The sequence below is a fragment of the Python bivittatus genome, unplaced genomic scaffold, assembly GCF_059951505.1.
Source record: "Python bivittatus isolate LINGU-HERP-01145 unplaced genomic scaffold, Pbiv_v1 ctg000480_np1212, whole genome shotgun sequence".
In the NCBI taxonomy this organism is placed as follows: Eukaryota; Metazoa; Chordata; class Lepidosauria; order Squamata; family Pythonidae; genus Python; species Python bivittatus.
The window spans coordinates 81,986,357-82,009,042 of record NW_028277075.1 but is presented as its reverse complement, the minus strand read 5'-3'; the positions used below and the strand labels follow the sequence as shown (position 1 = coordinate 82,009,042).

Below are 22,686 nucleotides of genomic sequence, written 5' to 3'. Positions count from 1 at the left end.
AGGCGGCTATTGCTTGGAGGGAGAGTCGGGCAGAAAAATGGCTGCGGACCACGTGTCGGGCGGAAAATGGCCGCAGACCACGTGTCAGGGGCGGAAAAATGGCCACGGACCATGTGTCAGGGGCGGAAAAATGGCCACGGACCACGTGTCAGGGGCAGAAAATGGCTGCGGACCACATGTCAGGGGCGGAAAAATGGCTGCGGACCACGTGCCACGGGAGGGAAAATGGCCGCGGACCACGTGTCGGGCGGAAAATGGCCGCAGATCCGGTTCATAACTCGAGATGGTTCGCAAATCGAGGTAAATTTTTGGGGCCAGAGCTGGTCGTAACCCGAAAAATTCGTAAGCAGAGGCGTTCGTATCCCGAGGTACCACTGTATCTCTAAGATAGTTGTGTGTGTGTGTGTGTGTGTGTATAAAATTAGTGACAAGATTTTAGTTTTGGATGTTTCATCAGTATAGCATTGTGAACTGCCAGGAGTTCACGAAAGTTACTCAGAGTTATTCAGGATTTGGCAATACACACATTGAATGAATTAATGAATGAATATTAATCCATTATTCCCCAATATATTTCATGAGACAATATCAGCAGTTTTAGAAACAATGTATTAATATCCAGGTACTCTGGCACTGCCAAAGTTTTAGCTTTTTTTTTTTTTTGAATGATTCTTGCAATCTAGCATTTTTCATTTTGTTTCTTGTTGGTTTTGCAAAACATAGAGTTATATTGACTCCAACCTACTTTTATTTATTTATTTATTTATTTATTGCGTACAGTGCTACTATTGATTGAAGCAAAATTAATTCTGTTTCTCCACCCCAGCCCTGCCTTTACTTGAAAATCAATGGAGGCTACTGCATTCTGTGGAACAGCAAGAGGTTCCTAAGAACCTCTTCAGTGAGATGATCCATAATGGAAAACAACTGTGTTTCTAAGAGCCCAGGACATTAAGTAAAATATATAGGACTTTGAATATGACTTTAAATATAAGAACAAGCCCCTGTTTACTTTAATGACTCAAATAAAAACAAGAAGCCTTGGTAAGCATGTACCACAACATCTGGATTAACAGCTATATCTTGATTTGTAGTTTGACTGTATCTAGTCTCATTCCCACCCTAACTTGATTGTATACAAGCATGACCACATACCTCCTCAAGTATCTGGCAGCAAAAGAGGGTCTCATAGCTCCAGAAAGGAATAATTTGATTTTAGGTATTTTAAAGCAATCAATTTTATCTTCAAACTTCTGAATAACTTCCATATAACACATAGCTTTGCCTGAAAGAAATGCTGATTACATTTATCCTAGGCTATTCCAATAAATACAATAAATCTACTTTGTTAATAGGACAAATTATGGGGGTAACATGATAACAATTGTTAAAAACTGCTGAAGGGATGAGCTAGGTTCTCCTCAACTCCATAAAAGTAACTATTTTCTTATCATTGAGATTAGAGAGATCTCCTCAGCCCTTCTTTCATTTATCATAATTGGGCATTAATTGGGGAAATTCTTTTCTTTTAAAAACAGATGAGTTTAATAAAGCATTGTCCCTTTTTTATTTTAGCTTGTTAAGAAAGATTGAAAACAAATTCAAACATATTTCTCTCTCTCCGTCTGGTTCTAAAGAACAAATGAAAAACACATAGTAGGAGATTTCTTGGAGCTAAATATACCAAAAGCAGTAAAGCCTCATTGACACATTGTGTGAAAATAGCACAGAAGCTCACAGGTCTAATGGAGCAGAATTGTAGAGCCATAGGATAAAATTATAAGCCAGTTTAATAACCCATCTACAGTGCAGGGGTTGAACTCAAAGAATCAATTAAGTCCCTTCTGCCACTCTTATAATCCTCAAAGAGGGACAAAGATGTGGGCTGGAAAAAAATCACCTGGAAAATGTTCTACTTCAGGCATGTTTGGCAGTTACAAAATAGTATGTATGTTTGTTTTTCAGGTGGTTGCCCCAAAATCTCAAGAAGGTAAAATAATAGGCAACTGCAGTGCATGCTTATTTCTTATTGCCCAACAGGGTTCCAGCATTCCAGTAAAAAGAGTTTTTCTTGAAATATCTAAGATTTAATTTTTAATTTAACATTTCAGTCTTATAACACAGGCTAGATTTAATTGTTCCCACATCAAGAAATATAGCCCCAATATTTGTACAGGTTGCAGGTGTTGAAATATACATTCCATTTTGAGTCATATTCATATGCACAGGAAAATTGAAAGTCACCTCACCTTCACCTCTGCTCTGTGATTTTCTTATTTTGGAACTCTGTGATGGCTGTCACAAGCAGATAGCCTGTCAGAAGCATCAAATCAAGAAGGTTTTCTGAAAGTATAGTTGAAAATCTCTGTAGCAGTGGTAGGGTATGTGCTCACCAATCTAGCTCCTCCACCGATGGATCTCTTGCTTAAGAATGCATTGTTATTACCTTAGATTTATGCAAATTCATGTACATTCACATACCTTACGGAGTTGGTCCTCAAGAGTCTTAAGCTAGAATGCAGGTATTTGAAATACCACAATTACAGGGTTTACTTCCATCAGTCTCAGGTATACCCTACAGAAATCAATGTGTCTAGGTAATTATAATTTGTTGCCAACAATTATAATTTGTTGCCAAGTAACTTCTATTAACTTTAATAAACAATTACTTAAATTAAAACCCTTAAGAGTGTGGTAGTTTTGGAATGTAAGACTGATAGGAAAAAAACCCCTTCCATGTAAAGAATTTCCTTTGAGTTATATGATGTTTCTTGATAATAAAGAGATAGAGAATGTTGCTTTACTCAGAGAATTGAAGATGTACAGAGAAATAGTTTGATATTCCTTTGGAGTATGGATGGTGAAAATATGAATGCTTAGAAAGAAAGTTTTTCCTTGTTTAACTCCTCCCTCCCTCCATTAATATGCCATCAGCATACACAGGTAGATCATTTAAAATTAATTAATTTTAACTTAAGATTTTACTACTTAAGAGCCATCAGCTGCAATCCAAAACTCAGTGGCTACACTTCTGCTTAGAACTGGGTTGATATGTTTTCCTGAACTGGATATATATGTCCACATCAATATTTGGGATAAATTTTCATCTCATGTATGCACATCAAGTTCTGTTAAAAGGGTTTCAGCTGAAGTGAAGTTCTTTATTAGGTGCTTAATTCCAATATTTTCAATACAGTTAAGAGTTAAGATGTAAGTTCCCATTCTGCCAGGGCAAGCTGGGTGTCTGGAAGGCTGCCTCGCAGGGTTGTAGCTTTTTCTGTGTATGCAAAGGCCAAACCCTGTCAGACATGCTCTGAGCTTTCTTTCCCACTTGTCATGGTGTGACCATAGGTACTTTTATAGCTGGGGGTGTCTGTGTCTTTAAGGAGGACAGTTGCTTTCCAGAAACAGAGATGGTGGAACTTTTTTGCTTATTTTACTGTACAAATCTATTTACAGGAATTAAGGGAAAAACAACTATTTACAACAGAGTGTCTAAACTTTCTCTCCTTCTCTCTCCTAGGGCTATTCGATAACAACCACCCGTTGCTTAGCTACCAACTCCCCTCTTCCTCCCCTTCCCCTCAGCATTTTACTGGGAGAGAGAGATAGGAAGGGAATTTGCTTGACGCCTTTCATCATGTGTTTTCAGATCTCATCCGCCATCCCTCTGCGTAGACATTGTGTGACGCAACTCCCTCTGGGTCTTCTGCCCAACCTTTTTTGTACCGCAAGCTCTGCAGCCTTTCATATGTGCGTGTGACATCACAACACATGTACAAAAGGAACAAGGGTAGTGGCACAGTGTCAACGTACCACTTTCGTAATTTTCTTTCCTTTGTGTATGCCTCTGATCAAATGATATTTTATTGTCTATACACTTAATTTTTTAAACTATGTTATAGGCTGCTATGGATACTGCATCTAAGGTTAAAAAATAATTGACATGAACGTGACAAGACGGCATTAGCTTCCATTTCATCTGTAGATCTTAGTGTTTATCAGCTTCATGCTCAATCTCAGCAGTAAATTGCAAGTCTCCAGATCCTTATCCTTAATTCTGCTCATTGCTAGATTTGGCAGAGTATTCCCAAACACCACTTAGCTAGATTAAAAGCCTCAAACTCAGCAGTTGATTGCCCATGGTGGGGCAAAGACATCAGGGAGTTGTATAGCTATGCTTCTTAATGTAACTTCTAGGTTGCTTCCTTCCACCCTTCCGAATTAACAGATACTTGGCAAGCTGAGATATGTTTACGTAATGGTATCTGTAACCTGGGAATTGCTTGTTCCCACCTTCAGACCTTAATGGTGCCCATCACTGGAATGCTATCCTTTTAGCTGTGTCAGTGGTGAGTTGATGCAGTTTAGCATACAACTGTATTTTCTGTTGTTTTGTTAATAACAGAGGAATGCTTTTACAAATTCTTAGGCAGTTACAGTCTTAAGAGTCTTTTCCAATACATTGTGCTGCTCTGCATCTAAAATTAGGTTGTTTTCATTTCCATGTGTGCTTAAATGTGGAAATTAAGTCTAGAGAGAAATATCCATAGGAAATCATCTGCATTTGGGAGGATTTTAATTATGCAACGTATTTATTTAACCAATAACAGAGTAATTGGGGTTCTAATGAAGTCTTTGATGCACAGTGGTACCTCTACTTACGAACGCCCCTACTTACGAAATTTTCGAGATACGATCAGCTCCGGCCCCAAAAATTTACCTCTACTTACAAACTCGCCTCGACTTAAGAGCCATTTTCTGCCCGTTCCACGTGGTCCGCAGCCATTTTTCTGCCCATGCCACATGGTCCGTGGCCATTTTTCCGCCTGTGCCACGTGGTCCGTGGCCATTTTCTGCCCGTTCCACGTGGTCCGCGGCCATTTTCTGCCCGTTCCACGTGGTCCGCGGCCCTTTTTCTGCCCGTTCCACGTGGTCCGCAGCCCTTTTTCCGCCTGTTCCACATGGTCCGCGGCCGTTTTTCCACCCCTGACACGTGGTCCGCGGCCGTTTTTTCCGCCCTGCCGCGTGGTCAGCGGCCGTTTTTCCGCCCTTGATGCGTGGTCCGCAGACGCCGGAACGGATTAATGGTAATTACATTGAAACTTATGGGAAAATTTACTTTGACTTGCGACCAACTCGACTTGCGATCAGAGTCACGGAACAGATTAGGTTCGTAAGTAGAGGTACCACTGTATGTGTTTTTGTACATTCATGAACGTTCTGCAAAACCTGTAGAGTTCTTCCTGATGATAATATGATTTAAATGATAAAATAGTTGGCTGCTGCTTGTGCAGATTGATTGCCCCCCTCATCACTCTGCTCTCTCCTGTCATGCGTACCCATTAACATTCTCCTTTGTGTCACAGCCTCTTTTACACCAGGAGCACGTGATCAGGATCATTTGGAGAAGTGTAGTTGAAAGCCTTGCTTCTCCTCTTTCCACCCTGTAAACAAAGTAGCTGTTTCTCTGCTACTTAATTGTAGCAGGGAAACAGTAATCTTGCTCACCATTGTCAGGAGCAGCAAATGAAAGTTTATCTTTCCCACCTTCCCTCGTAATCCTGTTCAAGATACTACTTGTTTTCTCAGTGTAAATAGTATGAGGAAAACCCCAAATTACTGGAAGTTCATAGGTGGTTGAAACCAAGCTCTTTCTACTCTTAACTGTTTGGTCTAATCATGCCACAGAAGAAACTGATTAAAATAGATAATGTGGGAAATGTAAATTTAAACCAGATCTGTTGACAAATCCTAGTAATACAATTCACAGAAAGTAGGGTTATCATAAAAAAAGCTGCTGCAGAGGAGAGAAAGAAAGCAACAAGGGAGACTACAATCTAGCCCCATCCTGGCTTTTTGCTCTCTTCTCAGTTTCTCACTTTTTCTGTTTATTTACTTTCCTTTATCATACTTGTTTACTTGTCTTTAATCCAATCAATTAAAGCATCATATTTGCAAAGGTGTCAAGCTGTTTCAGAGCATTACTGCATTAAAAACAGATGTAGCTCTGCCATTCTTCAAAGAGGGATTTGTTATGAATCTTAATCATGGTCTGTCCAATTATTCAGTAGTATCACCAATCCCGGCTTCTGATAAATGAAAACAGAAATGCTAATGTCCACTTTCTTATTCTCTGGTTTGATACTAATGTCTTTTAAAAGATCAGTGGGAAAAAAGATTCCCAGGAATTCACTGTTCCATCTCTCCTGGCAACATGTCTGGAGGTTTCTGCTTCTACCTCCTCTTCTGATAATCATTTTTTAAAAAGCTGGTCTGCATGAGGAGGAGCTTACTATCACATCCTCCTTGGATGCTTGCTAAATCTCAGCCTTGCTCTATCTTGCTCACATCTTCTGTGTGCTTCTTTGACTAATCCTTGCCTCTGCTCTCTTGAAGCTCTGGTTTTGCCTATGTTGTTTTGAACCTCAGACTGGATTTGGACTCCTAGCTGCTTTCTCTTCACTATGTCCTTTGAATCTCCAATCTTGGCATGCCAGACTTTGTCCTTGGCTAGAATACTTTGTGGCAGGACATTTTTGCTTCTGGCAGGTAACTTGTCCACCACTGAGTAGCTAAAATCTGTATTTTAAGGTATAAATGATTTTGAACAGTGGGGAAAACAAAGTACTATCTTGTCACTGCACACTCTGTTTCACTTTGCTCAATGACTTAAGTCAGTTTTACTTGGGGAAAAGTGGCTAAAACAAAGTTAGGAACTCATGAGTAATACACATATTGCTTTCAAATATAGCCTTTAAAATAACAGTGAAAGGCAAAGTAAGAAATGGTTCTAAAGAACATGCAGTTGTTCTTTGTTCTTGCAAGAGGCAGATATTAGCAAATTCTAATTGTCTTAACTGGTATTTATCCATATAGCAATCAATGTTTGTCTTACAGCATCTGCTTCGCTATTCCTCCCCACTAGAAGTGTTGATTTTCAGGTAGGCAGCTGGAGATTGTACTAGCCTTTGTACCAATTGATTCCTCTTAGCTCTTTTTGTTTAGCACAAAGCCACTCTTGCCAACTGAATGAAAAGAAATAGGCTATATATTTTTATTATTATTTATTTATATTTCAAATTTAGATATCGCCCGTCTCACAAAAAAGTGACTCTGGGCGGTTAGGGGTTTGCACATATTGCACAAAAAGGTTGTCAGGACTGTGAAGTTTTCTTTTTTTAAAGACTTTTATATGGCAGATACAATAATAAATAGGGACTAGACATCTGGCCTTGATAAGTAGACACAATCTCTGATTTAGATGATCTATTACTGTGTCTATGACAGTGAAGCTTCATCTTTGCCCTAGGTGTCACATTTGCATATAAAAATCTGTACTTATTGGACCTCAAGCTATTTTACCATATTTAGTAGTTCATATTGTTAAGGTGTTTTTCTCCTTCATTACTTTTTTTAAGTTGCAAAGTTTGTACTTCTGTAGACAGAACCCTCTGGGCATTGATTTAATTTATATGCTTTAGATCCAGAAAGTTAATTTTTATGTGGAGATATTATGTGCTCCTCTGAGGCCCGATTTTTGCATCTGCTTCTTGTTGATATAGTTCTAGGATTTTTTAAAGTAAAACCTACTTTAAAATGGAAAATGCTAGAGCCTACTGGAAAATGCCAAAGCTTGGTAGTGATATAAGTGATTTGCTTGCTGTTCTAGTATTCTGAACAGTTGATGGGCAAAAGTTATTGTTTCGTCTACATTGTTAAGGGAATTGATGGAAATGCAAACTTTTAAATTATGATTTGAGATTTATGTATTAGCATCTTGATTAGGTTTTAATTTTTTAAAGGGGCATACATTAATGAGACTAATCAGATGGGAGCATTTGGCTGACCTTTTATGGGCTCAGAAGCTAAGCAGGGTTAGACCTGACTAGTACTTGGATGATAGACCATCAGAGAATCCCAGGGCTGCATAATACACTGGAAACTGAACAACAACAACAGTAACCCTATAAAAAGGCAATAGTAATCCACTTCCATACCGTTGCTAATAAAAATACACAGATGTGTCCATGAAGTCACCAATAGTTAAGCATGACTCAAAGAAGACTTTATCTTTTTATATATTAATGAAGCCATGTTTAGCCTGATCTGTAATTGTTATGAAAAGCTAGCTAGCATTCACAAAATTGCAATCTCTCTGCCTGTCTAAATGCCAGACAAAATTATATTTGAATACATACCTTCTCTTGGGCATGGGCTTTAGCATATATGCTCAGGAGATTCCTTCAAGTTCTCTTCTCCCAGATATTGAAAAAATCTTATTTTAAGACACAAAGTGAAAAACTCTGGAGCAAGAATCTACTATTCCTGATCTGAGAAAGCAAGGATGCATCGCTTCTCCACAAGATGTCTGATAAATGTCTGGAATTACCCCAAGAAGTTGGGGAAGATTTAGGGTAAAGAAATAAAGGACTTGCTTTGAGATTCAAGTTGTTTTGTAGAAACAGATACATTTCTTTTAGCTAAGAATCTATGTTTATTTTTCTGGGTTTATGTTAAATAAGCCTTTTTGTCACTTGTGATATTTCTGTATACATTGGGATATACTGCACAATTCACACATTTATTTTGGATTATGTTCATGAATATAGATTTATAGCTTTTAAATCATTTTTCCTTGATAGGTTTGGAGTTCTGTAAGATCCTGAGCCTGGGAGTGAACAAGCAGTTTGTGGGACAGTAGCACTATCTTGTGGTCTGACTGGAACATTACACCTTGTTTTAGATCTCTCTCTCCCCCCATGACCATCATCAATTTGGAAGTACAGTAGCTATTATATCAAAGCAGCTCTGCCTTCCATCCTTCAATGGGGAATGACTGCAGATTAATATTTAAGGTTAAAATAGGTTTTGTAATTGAACTGCTTTCTTTTTAATAAAGTTTTATTTTGGTCTGTCTCCCCAAAAAGGAAGAAAGAGGGCCTGAATCCTGAAGGTATACCCCTCAACACTATAGAAGGTGGTGCTATGGACATTGCTTTATTTCCCCCTTTTTTAACTTATTTGCCAGAAGGGCAGTACAGGTTGTGGGTACTCCATCTCTCTCATAGACTAAGATTAAGGGGAGGACATCAGATAAGGCACCCTTTGTAAGATAGGTAGCAGAAACTACCAAGTAGTTACACTAAGATAGACGCAGTGGTATTCTGGGAAAGGTTTGACACCAGCCTTTGATCCTACTGGCTCATCCATGCTGCAGTAATAGTCTTCTGCTGTATTAAGAACTGTAAGCATGTTGGATTGCCTTACACTTTCTTGCCCTTAGGTTCCCTTGAGTTTCATACACACGCATAAACACAAACACCCAAGAAGCCATCCCCTTAGCAACATGAGTGAAAGCATCTATTCTTGCAGTTGAGCTCAAGCAGCCTCACCTCATTGAGATTCAGTTTGTTACTAGATAGCACTTAGTTTTTCTTGATTTTTAATGTGATAAATGTTGTGAATAAATGTGCACTCTCAAGTCTAGTTATACATATGCCCTTCAGATTAACAGAGTTTGTTTCTAAGCTCTAGCAGTGAAACCTACACAAGCATTTTGGTTATGATGTCCCCTTGGATAAATATTTGGAATTTGGAAGACAATTATTTTCTGTCTCTTTTTTAAAATACAGTATACAGAAGCACTGAGTGGGGAAAAATCAATGCCCTGCTTCTGTTTCTTTTAAAAGAGGTAGGAGGTTTAAGAAGGAACGATGGGCAGAAGCACAAAAGAGGGGAAATTGGAAACTAAATAGCCTCCCCCCGCCCCTTTTTTCTTCTTTTTTTTCTTTTCTTTGCCTAATTTGCTTTCTCTTATCTTTTTGTTTTTTATCTCAACATATACAAACAATAAGTAATAATTCAGTGGAAACCTTAATACTAAGTAACCATCTTGAGACAGAAATCTTTAGTGTATAACAAATATTTTGTTATAATTTGTAGCTGCTTCTTAATGTTATATTCAGTTCTGGATGAAACAAATAATCTTATGCCTATTAACATTGGCATTTTAAATCATAGTTAATATTTATATATTTTCTTTTTTCTATCTTTAATAGTCTTAAGTTATCTAAATGTCAGAGTGTTAATAATCTGTAGTCAACACGGTACAAATATCACTGTATCAAAATAATATAATTGTATTATGTAAGGTTAACAACAATATAATAAAGAAGAGAAAAAAGAAAAAAAGGAATGATGGAGCTGGATATATTAATCAGAGAAATAAAAGGGCAAAGAGTCAGGATGTGTTTTTTCACTAAAACATTACAAATAAGTGAACACAGAAATATTTGTTTCCTGAAGTCTGGCAGTAAGCCAAGAACTAAATAGCCTTTAGCTGAAATAATGAAAGATTGAATTTACTACTTAGTGATCTGTTTAATTCTCTGGGAACCTAGAGATCTTTAGAAGTGCTTGGCTTTGGACTAGAGATGTGTTCATTTTTATTGGCCTAGTTTGCTGATAGAAGGGGGCAATGGACAGAGAGAAAACATGTTGTTAATTCAGAGCATGAAAATAAATTCTGATGTCATGAACTTATTTTAGAAATCCAGGAAACATGACATTAACCAGACTAGGGTGATGCATGGATTTTTTAAACTTAGAAAATTCTAAAACCTGTTCACCATGAAGCTCACTAATTTGCCTAAGTCAACGCTAGTTTCAGTGGTTATAAGGCAAAATGAGATAAAGATTTGGGTATCATTTTGTACATATGATGGGTGTGATAAACAGCAAACCTGAGTCTTGTTGATAGAGCATTTTATGAATAGCTCTTTGTGAAAAGCTGCTTTGTGATAACAACAGAAATTTAGAGATTTGCTTCTGCTTGCCCTTTATAATGTGAACACTCTTCATTAATAAGCATGTTAAGTGTGCCGTAAGAATAATGAAAAGCAAGATGCATGTGAGAATAGGCCGATATATAATGGCCTTTGCTGATTTAATTCCTCTTTGTCATGAACAATTCAGGGAATGCAGTTGAGTGAAATAGCAGTAGTAGTAATAGAAATCGTATTGGTTTATGGTTTAAAGTAAGAAACTTTGAAACATAGCATCCAATATATGGAAGGTAACTTTTGACTCTTAACAGAGGCCCAAATTAGTAAAGTCAGGTATCCTAGCTAGGTGGCATGATTGGACCTGGTTAGTATTTGGATGGAGACCACCAGGACATTCTAGAGCTGTAGTTTCATCTGCGAAGTTGAAAAACCTTTCCAGAAGAAGGCAGTGACAAAATTATTCCCATGCGGTTGTCGAGAAAACTCATGGATTTGTTCATGAAGTCATCAGGAGTCGAGCTCAGTCTGAAGGACATTTTGCTTTTCTAAAGCCAGATAAGTGTTAGATGGGATGAATTTTGGTATTTCTAACTAAGATTTGATAAGAGGCCATTTATGACACAGGCAAGGTTATTAGCTGGAAACAGAGGAGGTGGGATTTTCCTGGGGAAGAGATTTATAACATCTATTTCCACTGGCATTTATGAAAATTAGTATATTTAACCTGTTTTTGTTAATATAGATTTGAAAAAAGTTGTACTAAAGGTTGTAGCAGTGAAGCTTTAGCGATAATGGATTCCATTGACAGCCTAGTCCAACCTTTCCCAGCCTTGGTGCCTTCCGGATATGTGACCTATTCCCTGTGCAGTTAAGGATAAATGACCATGCTTTGTAAAAAGAATGATGTTAATTTTTAAAAAATTATTACTTTAAAATATAGTCTTGTTCTGAGAACTACATATTTACAGGCTTTCATCCAGAAATGTCTGGCTTGAGCAGGAAAGTGCTTATGCCTCCTAAGTTTCTCTGGTTTTCTTCTCTGGCTGTAGACCTTTATTCATATCTGAGAGACTTGTACAGGTTTAGGGAATTTATTGAGATGATAGCTAGGAAATCCTCCCTTGCATGAGATGAATTTGTTTTAGGATTAAAATTGCGATATTTCTTATAATTGGTATTGTGTTGTTGGTTAGATAGCAATACATAATACAGGTAGTCCTCACTTAACGGCCATTTGTTCAGCTACCATTCAAAGTTACAGTGGTGCTGAACATATGGTAGTTATGGCTGGTCCTTGAAGTTACGGCTGTTGCAGCGCCCCCATGGTCAAGTGATCAAAATTCAGGTGCTTGGCAGCCTGCCACATTTATGACTGCAGTGTGCACTTCAACTCCCCCACCCGTCTATCTCCCCCCATCTCTACCCTTTTGGCTGCCCTGCACTCTGCTGCCCCCACCTCCTCCCCCAGCTGATCTTTGCTGTCTTCTTCCTCCCGCTACTGATGAGGTGAGCCTGGCTGAGGTGCACCTCATCAGCAGTGGGAGGAAGAAGATGGTGAATGTCAGCTGGGGGCAGAGTGGGGCGGCAGGGGTAGTGGAGTGCAGGGTGGCCAAAAAGGGAGAGATGGGGAGGAGATAGGCGGGAGGAGTGAAAGTGGAGACGAGCATGGCAGGGCAGGAGAAGTGTGAGGTCCTCACCTAACAATGGCACAATCCTAGCCTAACGACCTTAACTGGGACTACCAGAACTGCTGTTGCTAAGCGGTGTGGTCATGTGATCTTTCACCCAAAGACCGCATTGCTTAGCGATGGAAATTCCAGTTGCAATTAGGGTTGTTAAGCAAGAACTATCTGTATTCTGGGAGTATAGTTTCTCTAGTTGCTTCAGATAATTTACTCTGGAAAAGATGTTCACTTTAGGTTGTTGATGGTATAACATGTTAAATAAATGAATTAAATGAATAGTTACAAAAACACTTCAATCTCTAAAAAGTTGAAAGGAAAGGAGGAATAAAACACAATTGTGAATTTAATCAAAACCAACAGATTTAGGAATAAAGTTACGAATGCTGAAGGTGGCAAAATTTGGGTATTATATAAGTACAGGCATACCTTGTTTTATTGTACTTTGCTTTGTTGTGCTTCGCAGATATTGCTTTTTTTTTTTTTTTACAAATTGAAGGTTTGTGGCAACTCTGTTGAGCAGGTGTATCAGATGATGATTAGCATTTTATAACAATAAAGTATTTTTAAATAAGGTATGTACATTGTTTTTTAGACATAATGCTATTGCACATTCAATAGATTAGAGAGTAATGTAAACAACTTTTATATGCACTAGGAAACCAAAAAATTTGTGTGACTTGCTTTATTGCAATATTCACTTTATTGCGGTGGTCTGAAACCAAACCTGCAGTATCTCTGAGGTATGCCTGTGTTCTTGCCATTTTTTTAGAGAATTTGTAAAGCTGAGGGTGGGGCATTATTTTTGACTCTCCCTCTCCATGCAGTTTCGTGAATTCCTGGCATCACCTCTGTTTCTTGTAATTTTATACCTGCTACGCTGATGTTAGGAAGCAAGCTTTTAAAGCATTATAATGACAAATGTATGCGAACGTATTTGTCATGGACAGATGATGACAGCTGTTAAGATGTTCCCATTAGACTTCCCTGAGGGATGAACTTCAGCTCTTTTTTCTTGCTAGCCAAGTCAGCTCTGGAGTGATTGTCTGCTGTGGGTGCCTTTAATACCTTCCAGTTTTGCCCCTCAAAAGCTTGGAAGGGTACATTGGCTGGCTGAACTCTCCAATCACAAGCATCTAAACAGTGCTCAAGCCTGGGCTGTTGAACGCTGGGTGTGAAACTGCATGCTTAATGAATACAGGGGCAAGGATTGATTATGCCCTGGACTTGGAAGCTGCAGCTGTCTGTGAAACAGTGTTACATCTAAGCTCGCTATGGAAAATATGAAGGAATGTTGAAGAAGCTTATTTGCAAAAGGATATGTTCCTGTAAGCAATTTGTGTGTGTGTGTGTGATTTCCCCCCTTCAGTGAGGAATCAAAGAAGATTTTTAAGCATTTCTTATTTGCTTAACTGTTAATAGGGAGCAGACAAAGGCCTCTTTAAACAAGGCATGTGTCTATGTAAAGCTAGGCAGTCATTCATAAATGAGCTTTATAGAATGGAAGAAACAGCAATGATGGATGGATAATGGCTAAATGTAGGGAACTGTGTACTGTCTGGTTTAAAGTCCATTGAAACCAGTGGAAGCAAAGCAGGTTTGGATATAGCTTTATGAAACGTGTAGTTTGGCTTGCAAAACCTCATCCTTCAGTATAAACTGTTATGCAGCAATCAGCTGTCATAGAGGGGTGGATTTTAATCTGACTTTATAGTATGTATCTGATTGTTAGCCTCTCATTTCCTGAAATCCATGTTCAGATTTTAACCTGTTCTTTGTTTGTCTTTCTGCTTTGCACACGTGCTCCTCAAAAACCTGATGTCTAGAACTGAATAGCTTAGATTATTGACAGTGAAAACTAAGTGTGAAAATATAATGTTATTCAAACTGTTAGATTGATTTTTTTTAATTCTCACAAATAGCTAAATGTCTTTTTATAATTCCTCTGTGAAATGCTGGCTGTTTGTATCTCATGTTTAAAGAGCTATGTTTTACTTGAGTGTTGTTACAAGGCATTTTTTCTTTTTAATGCATTATAAAAATGAAATATGCTTCTTGAAAGGAGCAACTGAAAATCATGCTTCCTTTGGTTAACACTTTTATATAGGAAACCACACCCCTGAGGAGTGTATGAGAGAGAGAGAGAAAAACCTTCTGTTTGTCTATTTATGCTATTTATTTTACTTTTAATCTGCTCAGCAACAAGATCTCATTGTTCTGAATTAAAACTCTTTCCTTTGATAAAGACCTAGTTTGTATAGTAATTGAATGGTTCAGATTGTATGTACAATTTTATCACCCTAAGAAAAGGGTGATACTCACATCTTATCCATGAGTGATGATAACAAAAATTAGACTAAGATCAGCAGATAGCTTTATTGGGGCTTTATTGGTGTTACTCTGCACCCTGTTATGAGTGCATGGTCCAGTTATTTCATTGCTTATGACTTGCATGGAAATAAGTATGCAGAGCATGAATCTTCTTATTGCTAATAGTACACAGAGTCACTTTAAGAAATCAGAGGGAGTGGCATTATATCTAGGCCTCTATTTCTCACATGTTTCACTTTAGATTAGTTCAGATTCATGGTAAGAAGGGAGATGTGTGTTGAATATGTTGTTGGGCAGAAACAGACTTAAACAAAGGCATTTGGCATGGCATCACCGTCAGCAATAAACTTTAACATTTGATTGATTCGTCAGATATCACACAGACATTTATTTCCAGTGGCCAGACCCCAAAGAACTGGGAAATTAGTTTTGTGAACCTGTAGCCTTATGCTTTTGACACTATGGAGCCTTCCAAACTAGGTTCTGATATGATTGTGGGAGTTAACCATCAGAATAAAACTATTCCACAGAAGTAACAAAAGCCCCTCATAAACAGCTCCCTGGAGCTCAGCCCATATTTGTAAATCACATTTTTGTAATAGAGGAGCATCCAGAGAAGTAGTATTCAATATTAGAATAAAACATTCATGAAATAGATGTTTTAAAAAAATCAAAACATAGAAATACTAAAATGCCTAATAGAAATCCCCAATTATTTAGTTTGAGAAAGGACAATTACAAAAATAATTTGGAGATTTACATAAGGAACTTTTTTTTGTAGGACGAGAAAGTGACATGAAGGTTGTTACACAACAATTTACAGTATACCCATGGACTTGACTCAGTCTTTACACAGTTACCTTGTGAAACTCCCTGTCACTGGATCTTGCAGGCAATGTAATGTATGTTTAGTTTTAAGTTACAGGGTCCAGGCACATATCTCCATGTTCATAGTACTGAGTAACAGGTTGTGTCCTGCTAGAATATATATATTTCATTTGTTCACATTTGCAGAGCAAACTTGCTTCAAAATGGGAGATGGCTATAAGTAACTCTCTGAATTTTATCTTGTGCTTGCTTTTTAGATAAAAATTTTGATGATGATGACTCTGTGGACGGGAACCGACCATCCTCAGCCAGTTCCTCAACCTCTTCAAAGGCTCCTTCAACCTCTCGAAAAGGGGGGGTGGGCACTGCTCGTAGGGTAGGGGCAGTAGCCTTAGTCTCAAAGGCTCCAGGTAGGTTAGGTCCTTACAAAACCTAAGGCCTAAACACCTACATTACTTCTTTAAACCTTTTTTCCCCTCCCCATTTTTTATGTATAGTTGGAATAGTAGAAAATAGCACTTCAATCAGTGGACCTATTTGTTGATTTGGGGAACATACTAAAAGATTTATCTAAAATATTTGAGATTGTGTCATGTCAACAAGCATATTATCTGATATGTTTATTATAACTATGGATAGTCCTCATTTAGCAACTGCTTCATTTAGTGATCATTCACAGTTACAACAGTGATGAAAAATGCAGCCAGTCCTCGCATTTATGACCTTTGTAGATCTGTACACAAAGGAAAGCTGAAGTAAGATCATAAGCACAGTCGCAGTTTCACTTAGTGACCACTTTGCTTAGTGACCGAGTTGCTGGTCCCAGTTGTGGTCACTAAATGAGGACTACCTGTACATCATTTAACAACATTGCTTAAAATGTTTAAAGAAAAATTTCTGACGTTTTAACAAAATAGAAATTCTTGAGTTCAGAACTTTATTCAGATGCAATTTTCTGTGGTTCTTCTAAAACCAGTAATTTTTCAGACATTAAGCCTAACTTATTGAAATACACTGAATCAAAACCAATGATGGGGAAATATTTAATAAATATATTTTGCAGTACTTTCAGAAAACTTTCATAAATAAATAGTCCAATCTAATTAATGTTTTCAAGAGTTGGTCCATCTGCCTGATTTATTCTTATAGCCCAAGTTATCACATTTACATTAATTATAGACACACCTCACCACTTTAGAAAAAACAAATTCCATCTATTCCAGGCAATATTCTGTCGTCTTAGATAGATTTAATGTTTTCTTTAAGAAAATATTTTTCTGAAGAGATTGCATACTTCTATCTTTGTCTTCTTTATTCTTATGCGAATAAGACATATTTCACATGTAGTTTATATAAATGTCTTGAGCTTTCATAGCCATTACTTTCTTATCCTGTTTCAACTTTGCTGAGTAAAGAAGTAAAGATTTTCCTCCCTTTTGTATCTTCTAGCAACTAAAGAAGGAGCTGGTGCTGTTGATGAGGAGGACTTCATTAAAGCTTTTGAAGATGTCCCAACAGTTCAGGTAAATTGCTCATAGCATGGTCAGAAATAAAACACACCAGAACATTGGAGTGGAGGTAAAATGCATTTTTCATAAAGACACTATTTGGAACCTTTGCTTTCATCTCAGAGAAAGACAAGGACAAGATAGTAAAGTTGACTGGATTGGCAAATCATTTCTTTTTCAATATTGCCAGTGGGATAGCAGGTTAGTTTGAGACTGTAGGGCAGAGTATGCCATAAGAAGTTTGGTAAACCAACAGAATGGAATTGGTGGGGGAACTTGTGTAATGAGGGACACTCTTAAATCTCAGTCAGTCTTAAATCATGAGTGAAGTACAGTGGTACCTCGGTTCACGAACTTAATTCATTCCACGATTCTGGTCGCGACCCAAATTGGTCGCAACTGGAATCAAATTTCCCCATAAGGTTCAATGTAAATAAGGTTAATCCATTCTGAACCATGTGTATTTTTTTTTTAACCACAAAAATATGAAACAAAGTACAGTACAGTACATGAAGAGAGAGAACACTAACCTTGCTTGAGGCGACACCAAAAAGCTTCACAGCAAGTGTCTGTCTGTGACCACGATCTCACCTAGAGGAAGCCACGACCACGTGTTAGAGCAGGGAAGATGGCCGCGGGTCCGGTTCATCACCCAATGCAGAATTCGCGAATGGAAGCAAAATTTTGAGAACACTGCTGTTCACGAACTGAATTGTTCGTGAACAGAAGCGTTCGTTAACCGAGGTATTACTGTATAACACCAGTAACCATCTAGTTTCACAAGAGGCACAAAAGATGGACAGAATATAACACTGAGGTATGTTTCCTTTTTAAAGCATATTGTGCAAAATTTAGAGCAAGTTAGGCAACTTGCTTTTATGTCTTTTTCTGAGTAATGTGGAATTGGAATATCTGGTTTGGTGTATGTAATAATAGAATAGATTGGGTGGTAGTCATGTGACTATACTGCTTTCAAGAAGCATCACAGTGGAGTTCAGCTGTCTCTTATCGACTCAGGGACAAGTTGATTCACTTGTTCTGATTTTAAAGAATTAGAGATTGCCCTACAGAGCTCCCATGTTGTATTATTCACTATGGCTACAAAAATGAGGTTTTTAGTAACATATTGATAAATTAGAGTTTTAAATGTTTTATGTAGTATTTATTAATTTATTTTATTTGTTAAACTGTTTTATCTGATTCCAGATTTTAGATTATATCTGTACTTTGCTATTTGGGACTTCTTGTTTTTTGTTTTTTTTTAAAGACTGTACTTTTAGTTTTCTAAAAAAATTGGTGCCTGGTAAAAAGAACACTCAGACATACCCCCTTGATTCCCTTGTAACTAAAAGTTTCTTCTTTTTTTAAAATATTATTTGAAGGCAGTTTGTATTCCATCAAGTGGAATGAAAGCCCAAACCTCTTAATGAAATAACAGAAAAGAAAGAAATACATAGATGGCCTCTGAAATCCTGGATTTAAATCCATGTCTTTGCACATTAGGAGTTCCCCTTTCTAGTACTTTTCTGCCCCCCTCTTGCATTTATTCTGAAGGATCCTCCTCTGATACATCTTTGGAAGAGTACAGGAGATCTGTTGTGAGGTGGGGATAATTTCTTGTAGCTTAATTAATTCTTCTAGTTTAATAAAATAGTATTTATACATTTTCTTCACAGATTTATTCTAGCCGAGACTTTGAAGAATCCATAAACAAAATCAGAGAAATCCTGTCCGATGACAAACATGATTGGGAACAGAGAGTAGCTGCAGTAAGCATTTGATTTTATATGAATTCTTTATGTAATGTAACCTAGTTGGGATGTACTGTGCTGCTATTTGTATCTCATGGGACTTTTTCAAGGTTATCTGACATTTTGTGATATGCCAGAAGATTGGAAAATGCCTACTGTATCTGTATATTTCTGCAAACTGGAATTTGCTTTCTTATGTTCAGGGCACCCTGAAAATTCTCATTTCCAATTAAGTATAACAAAAACCAAGCAAAAATCATGAATGCTTAGTTTTCAGAGCTGTAGCGGGAAGCTTGAACAGGGCCACATTCTCCATGGTAGGTCTCATGTCATAAGAAGTTGCCATTCTCTTTAAGTGTGCTTCAAAGTTGGGTTGCATCCACCTACAACTCCATTTATTTTCATTTTCTTAGTTTTTAAAATATATGTTGGGGGTTTAACATGCTATTTATTGGATTTTAGTTTACTATTTTACCCTATCTGGAAACTTCACTGAAATGGAGAATATAAATATTTTTAAAGCTAAACAAATTTGTTTATCACACTGACAGACTTCTTTCTTCACTCATCTTGCTTCTCTCCACAGATGATCACTGATATAATAGTTAATTTTACTTCCTAAATTCTTGTTCAACAGCTGAAAAAAATCCGGTCTTTATTGTTGGCTGGAGCTGCTGAGTATGATACCTTCTTCCAACATCTGCGCTTGCTGGATGGAGCCTTTAAATTATCTGCGAAAGACTTGAGGTCCCAAGTAGTGCGAGAAGCTTGTATCACATTAGGGTAAGGAGCACAATTTATATATTCTAAATTGTGTTAATTATAGTCAGGGTGAAACTGCCACATGTTTTTCCTCTGATCATCCTCTTCTGTGGAAGGAGAGTGGGTGTGCACCTGGTTGAACAGCCAAAGGTCACTCCTTGCTGCAAATCTTTGTCACCCTGACTTGAGAGAATCACACAATTTAGTTCCTGCTTTTTCTGAGGAAGAGGAGAATGGACAACCTTTCATGTGAAAATGGGGAGCACTTATGCTTAATTCCAGTGACATTCTCCCACATCATTTGTGTTGACACCATATGATGGGGCACTCATGAGCATTCACAAGATGGGGTGGATTGGGTCTCCTGGCTCCCATGAAGTGGTCTCCGAACCCTCCACCCACAACCCTATTGTACTCTCTCATAATTCATGGGGATAGCCTCTTTGGTGGTACTGCCACCAGCCAATTTATCCCAGAGAAATTTCTTTCTGTCCTGGATTACTTTGAGGAAGGAGGCAAATGGCAGTTTTCTTGCCTTTTCTTCAATAGCTGACTGAAGAGTTGTCTGGAGAGATGTTTGCTATGGTTGATTGCCTTTTTCTTGGAGTGATCAGCACTGATTCATTAAGAATTAAAGTCTTTATTATGTATGTCAGAATCAAAGAACTAGAAGGCAGTTGGAAAAACAAAAGATAAGAGAAAGAAGAATGGAATGATTACTTCCAAAGAGTCTGAATTCAGTCAGCCGTTCTTAGAACATACAGGCACACCGTTAGAGCAGACGTCACCACAACTCAGATCATATTCTGCAAAATAAATCAAAACCTATATCACATCCACCTCCACTGGTCCATAGCTTGCTGTATAATTCCCTAATCTCCAGCCCAGACTTCATGGGTTGGGGCATCTTTTTCTAACCTGGCCTTCAGTCAACCCTGGGAAAAGAATTTGTAAGGAAACAAAAATTAAAGACAGAAAACAAAGTAGGCAAAATATCTGCTAATTGAGCATCAGTACAGTACTAAGGGCTTATCATTTTCAGTCTAAATCATGTTTTTGTATCATTCTCATTTCTGGACAATTGGCATTTCTGTATGTGCTAATCTTAATAATCATGAAACTCTAAAAGAAATAACAGGAAAAATTATTAGATCATAGATCCTTAATTGGTAGCTCTTGATTATTCTGGTAGTGAAAAAGCCACTTCCCTGTCTCAGAGAAGCAGTAGCAGGATTGCTGGGAGAGAGAAATCAGCCTCTGCTGTTTCTAAAGATTCTGTTAGTGTATGAATATCTTTACATACATACATGTCAGTGGCTCCAGCTTCGCGCCAGGCATGCCCCTTTCACTACAGTGATTGCCCACCCTGATATTGATGGGTATGAGTAATCTGTACCACATCTATGAACAGCGAATGATTAGGGTTATGCGAATGAAAAAGCCTGCTTTCCTGACCCCTATATATATCTGCATCATGGTTATTTAGTGCCTGTCTTGCAGTTACACTGCATGTCTGTTCAGAAATTAGACTCATTTTTCCTCAGTTAGTGGTTATAGGATTGTAGTTTAATGTTTGTTTATTAATTATTTTCAGCACTGCAATTTTTTATTTGTGAATGGTCTCTTGGTTATTAAGGAGCAACCTATGGATAGATGCTATAGCAAAATATATTTAAATAATGTGATAACTTGTATTTCTGTAGAAATAGGAAGATGAATATAAAGTAATCACAAGTATCTTCAGACAAACCAGACATTCTCCTCTCTGCCTTCTCCCCCCCTCATCGTTATAGTTGACTATTGAGAAATGTTTATTGAAACTTTGAAAAATCTCACCAGTATGGGTATTTCTATAACCATCGTTTCAACAGTTCCATGGTAGTTTCTGTCTTAAATGCCCGAACGCTTCCCTTAAGTCTTATTTTATAGGATTTAATACTTTGTCTAGGTTCAATCAGAGTTCAAGGTGAAAGTTCAGGTATTTCGTTTGCCCTGGTGCTTTAATTCTATACTACAGTTTGCTGGAAGCACTGATTTTAAGTAAAGGGCAGGAGGGCATATTAATAGCATCTCTAAAATTCATAAATGACAAGGCAAGATGGAAAGCATAGGAAAAGGCCAGACTTGAAACTGATCAAGCAATTTAGCAGTACCCTCTAGCCTTTTTCCATGATAGCTTCACAGTGACCTACTCTGAACTGATTCCTTGTGAAAATTGACCATCACGTCAACTGTTGGAAAGAAAACTGAAAATGCTTTATTAACACAGTTGCTGTGTTTGTAATTTATTGTTTAATTTATAGACACTGAATATAATAGAAGGCCTTGCCTAATAACATCTTGGCCTACGCTGCTCTTTCATTATTGTGACCTGATTTCTTGTTTTATTTCAGACATTTGTCATCGGTATTGGGTAACAAGTTTGATCATGGGGCAGAAGCCATCATGCCAACAATCTTTAATCTCATTCCCAACAGTGCCAAAGTCATGGCCACTTCTGGTGTAGTAGCTGTTAGATTAATTATTCGAGTGAGTATCGCTCAATGCAGATACAAATTGTTCTCCCGTGTACTCCTGATGAGAGCAGTAGAGGGATATAAACATGAAAATCAGTCCAATTAACAGGCTGTTGTACAGAATCCTAAATAGGCCTTTTAGTCAGTATGAGAGATTCACTTACTGTTGCCTTGCATCTGTGTTTGTATAAACATTACCAGACTGGAAATTCACAAAGCTGTGTAACCAAGAAATTAAATCCTGTTCTCTGGACTGTTTTCTTTATGGTCTGACAGTGATATAGTCTAAATTTGTTGCTTGTTAAATGCAAATGAAGAATAGAACACATCATCTGCTGAAGAATATGTATATTTTTATTGGAAAGCCCAGCTTGGCATTAAAAACAGACCTTTTTTTTTTTTTTTTGCATTCAAACAATTTGCATTCAAATTTTATAAACTGGGGTTTTGATGAACCACTGCTACTTTTTAGTTTAACTAACATTTTCTTGATGTGAAGGAGAAGCAAATCGGTGTTCAGT

The 22,686-nt window shown here is 37.6% G+C and overlaps 1 protein-coding gene across 5 annotated transcripts in view; it reads left to right on the top strand.

The window, feature by feature from the left end:
* Positions 1-22,686, top strand: part of CLASP1 (cytoplasmic linker associated protein 1) — a 201,066-nt gene that overhangs the window by 86,246 nt on the left and 92,134 nt on the right. For all 5 annotated transcript variants that reach the window (XM_088146424.1, XM_088146425.1, XM_088146422.1 and 2 more), the window contains exons 9-13: positions 15,886-16,038; positions 17,078-17,151; positions 18,813-18,905; positions 19,525-19,670; positions 22,043-22,178. In XM_088146424.1, coding sequence (XP_088002550.1) covers positions 15,886-16,038; positions 17,078-17,151; positions 18,813-18,905; positions 19,525-19,670; positions 22,043-22,178 — 602 coding nt within the window. The remainder of the gene's footprint in view (positions 1-15,885; positions 16,039-17,077; positions 17,152-18,812; positions 18,906-19,524; positions 19,671-22,042; positions 22,179-22,686) is intronic.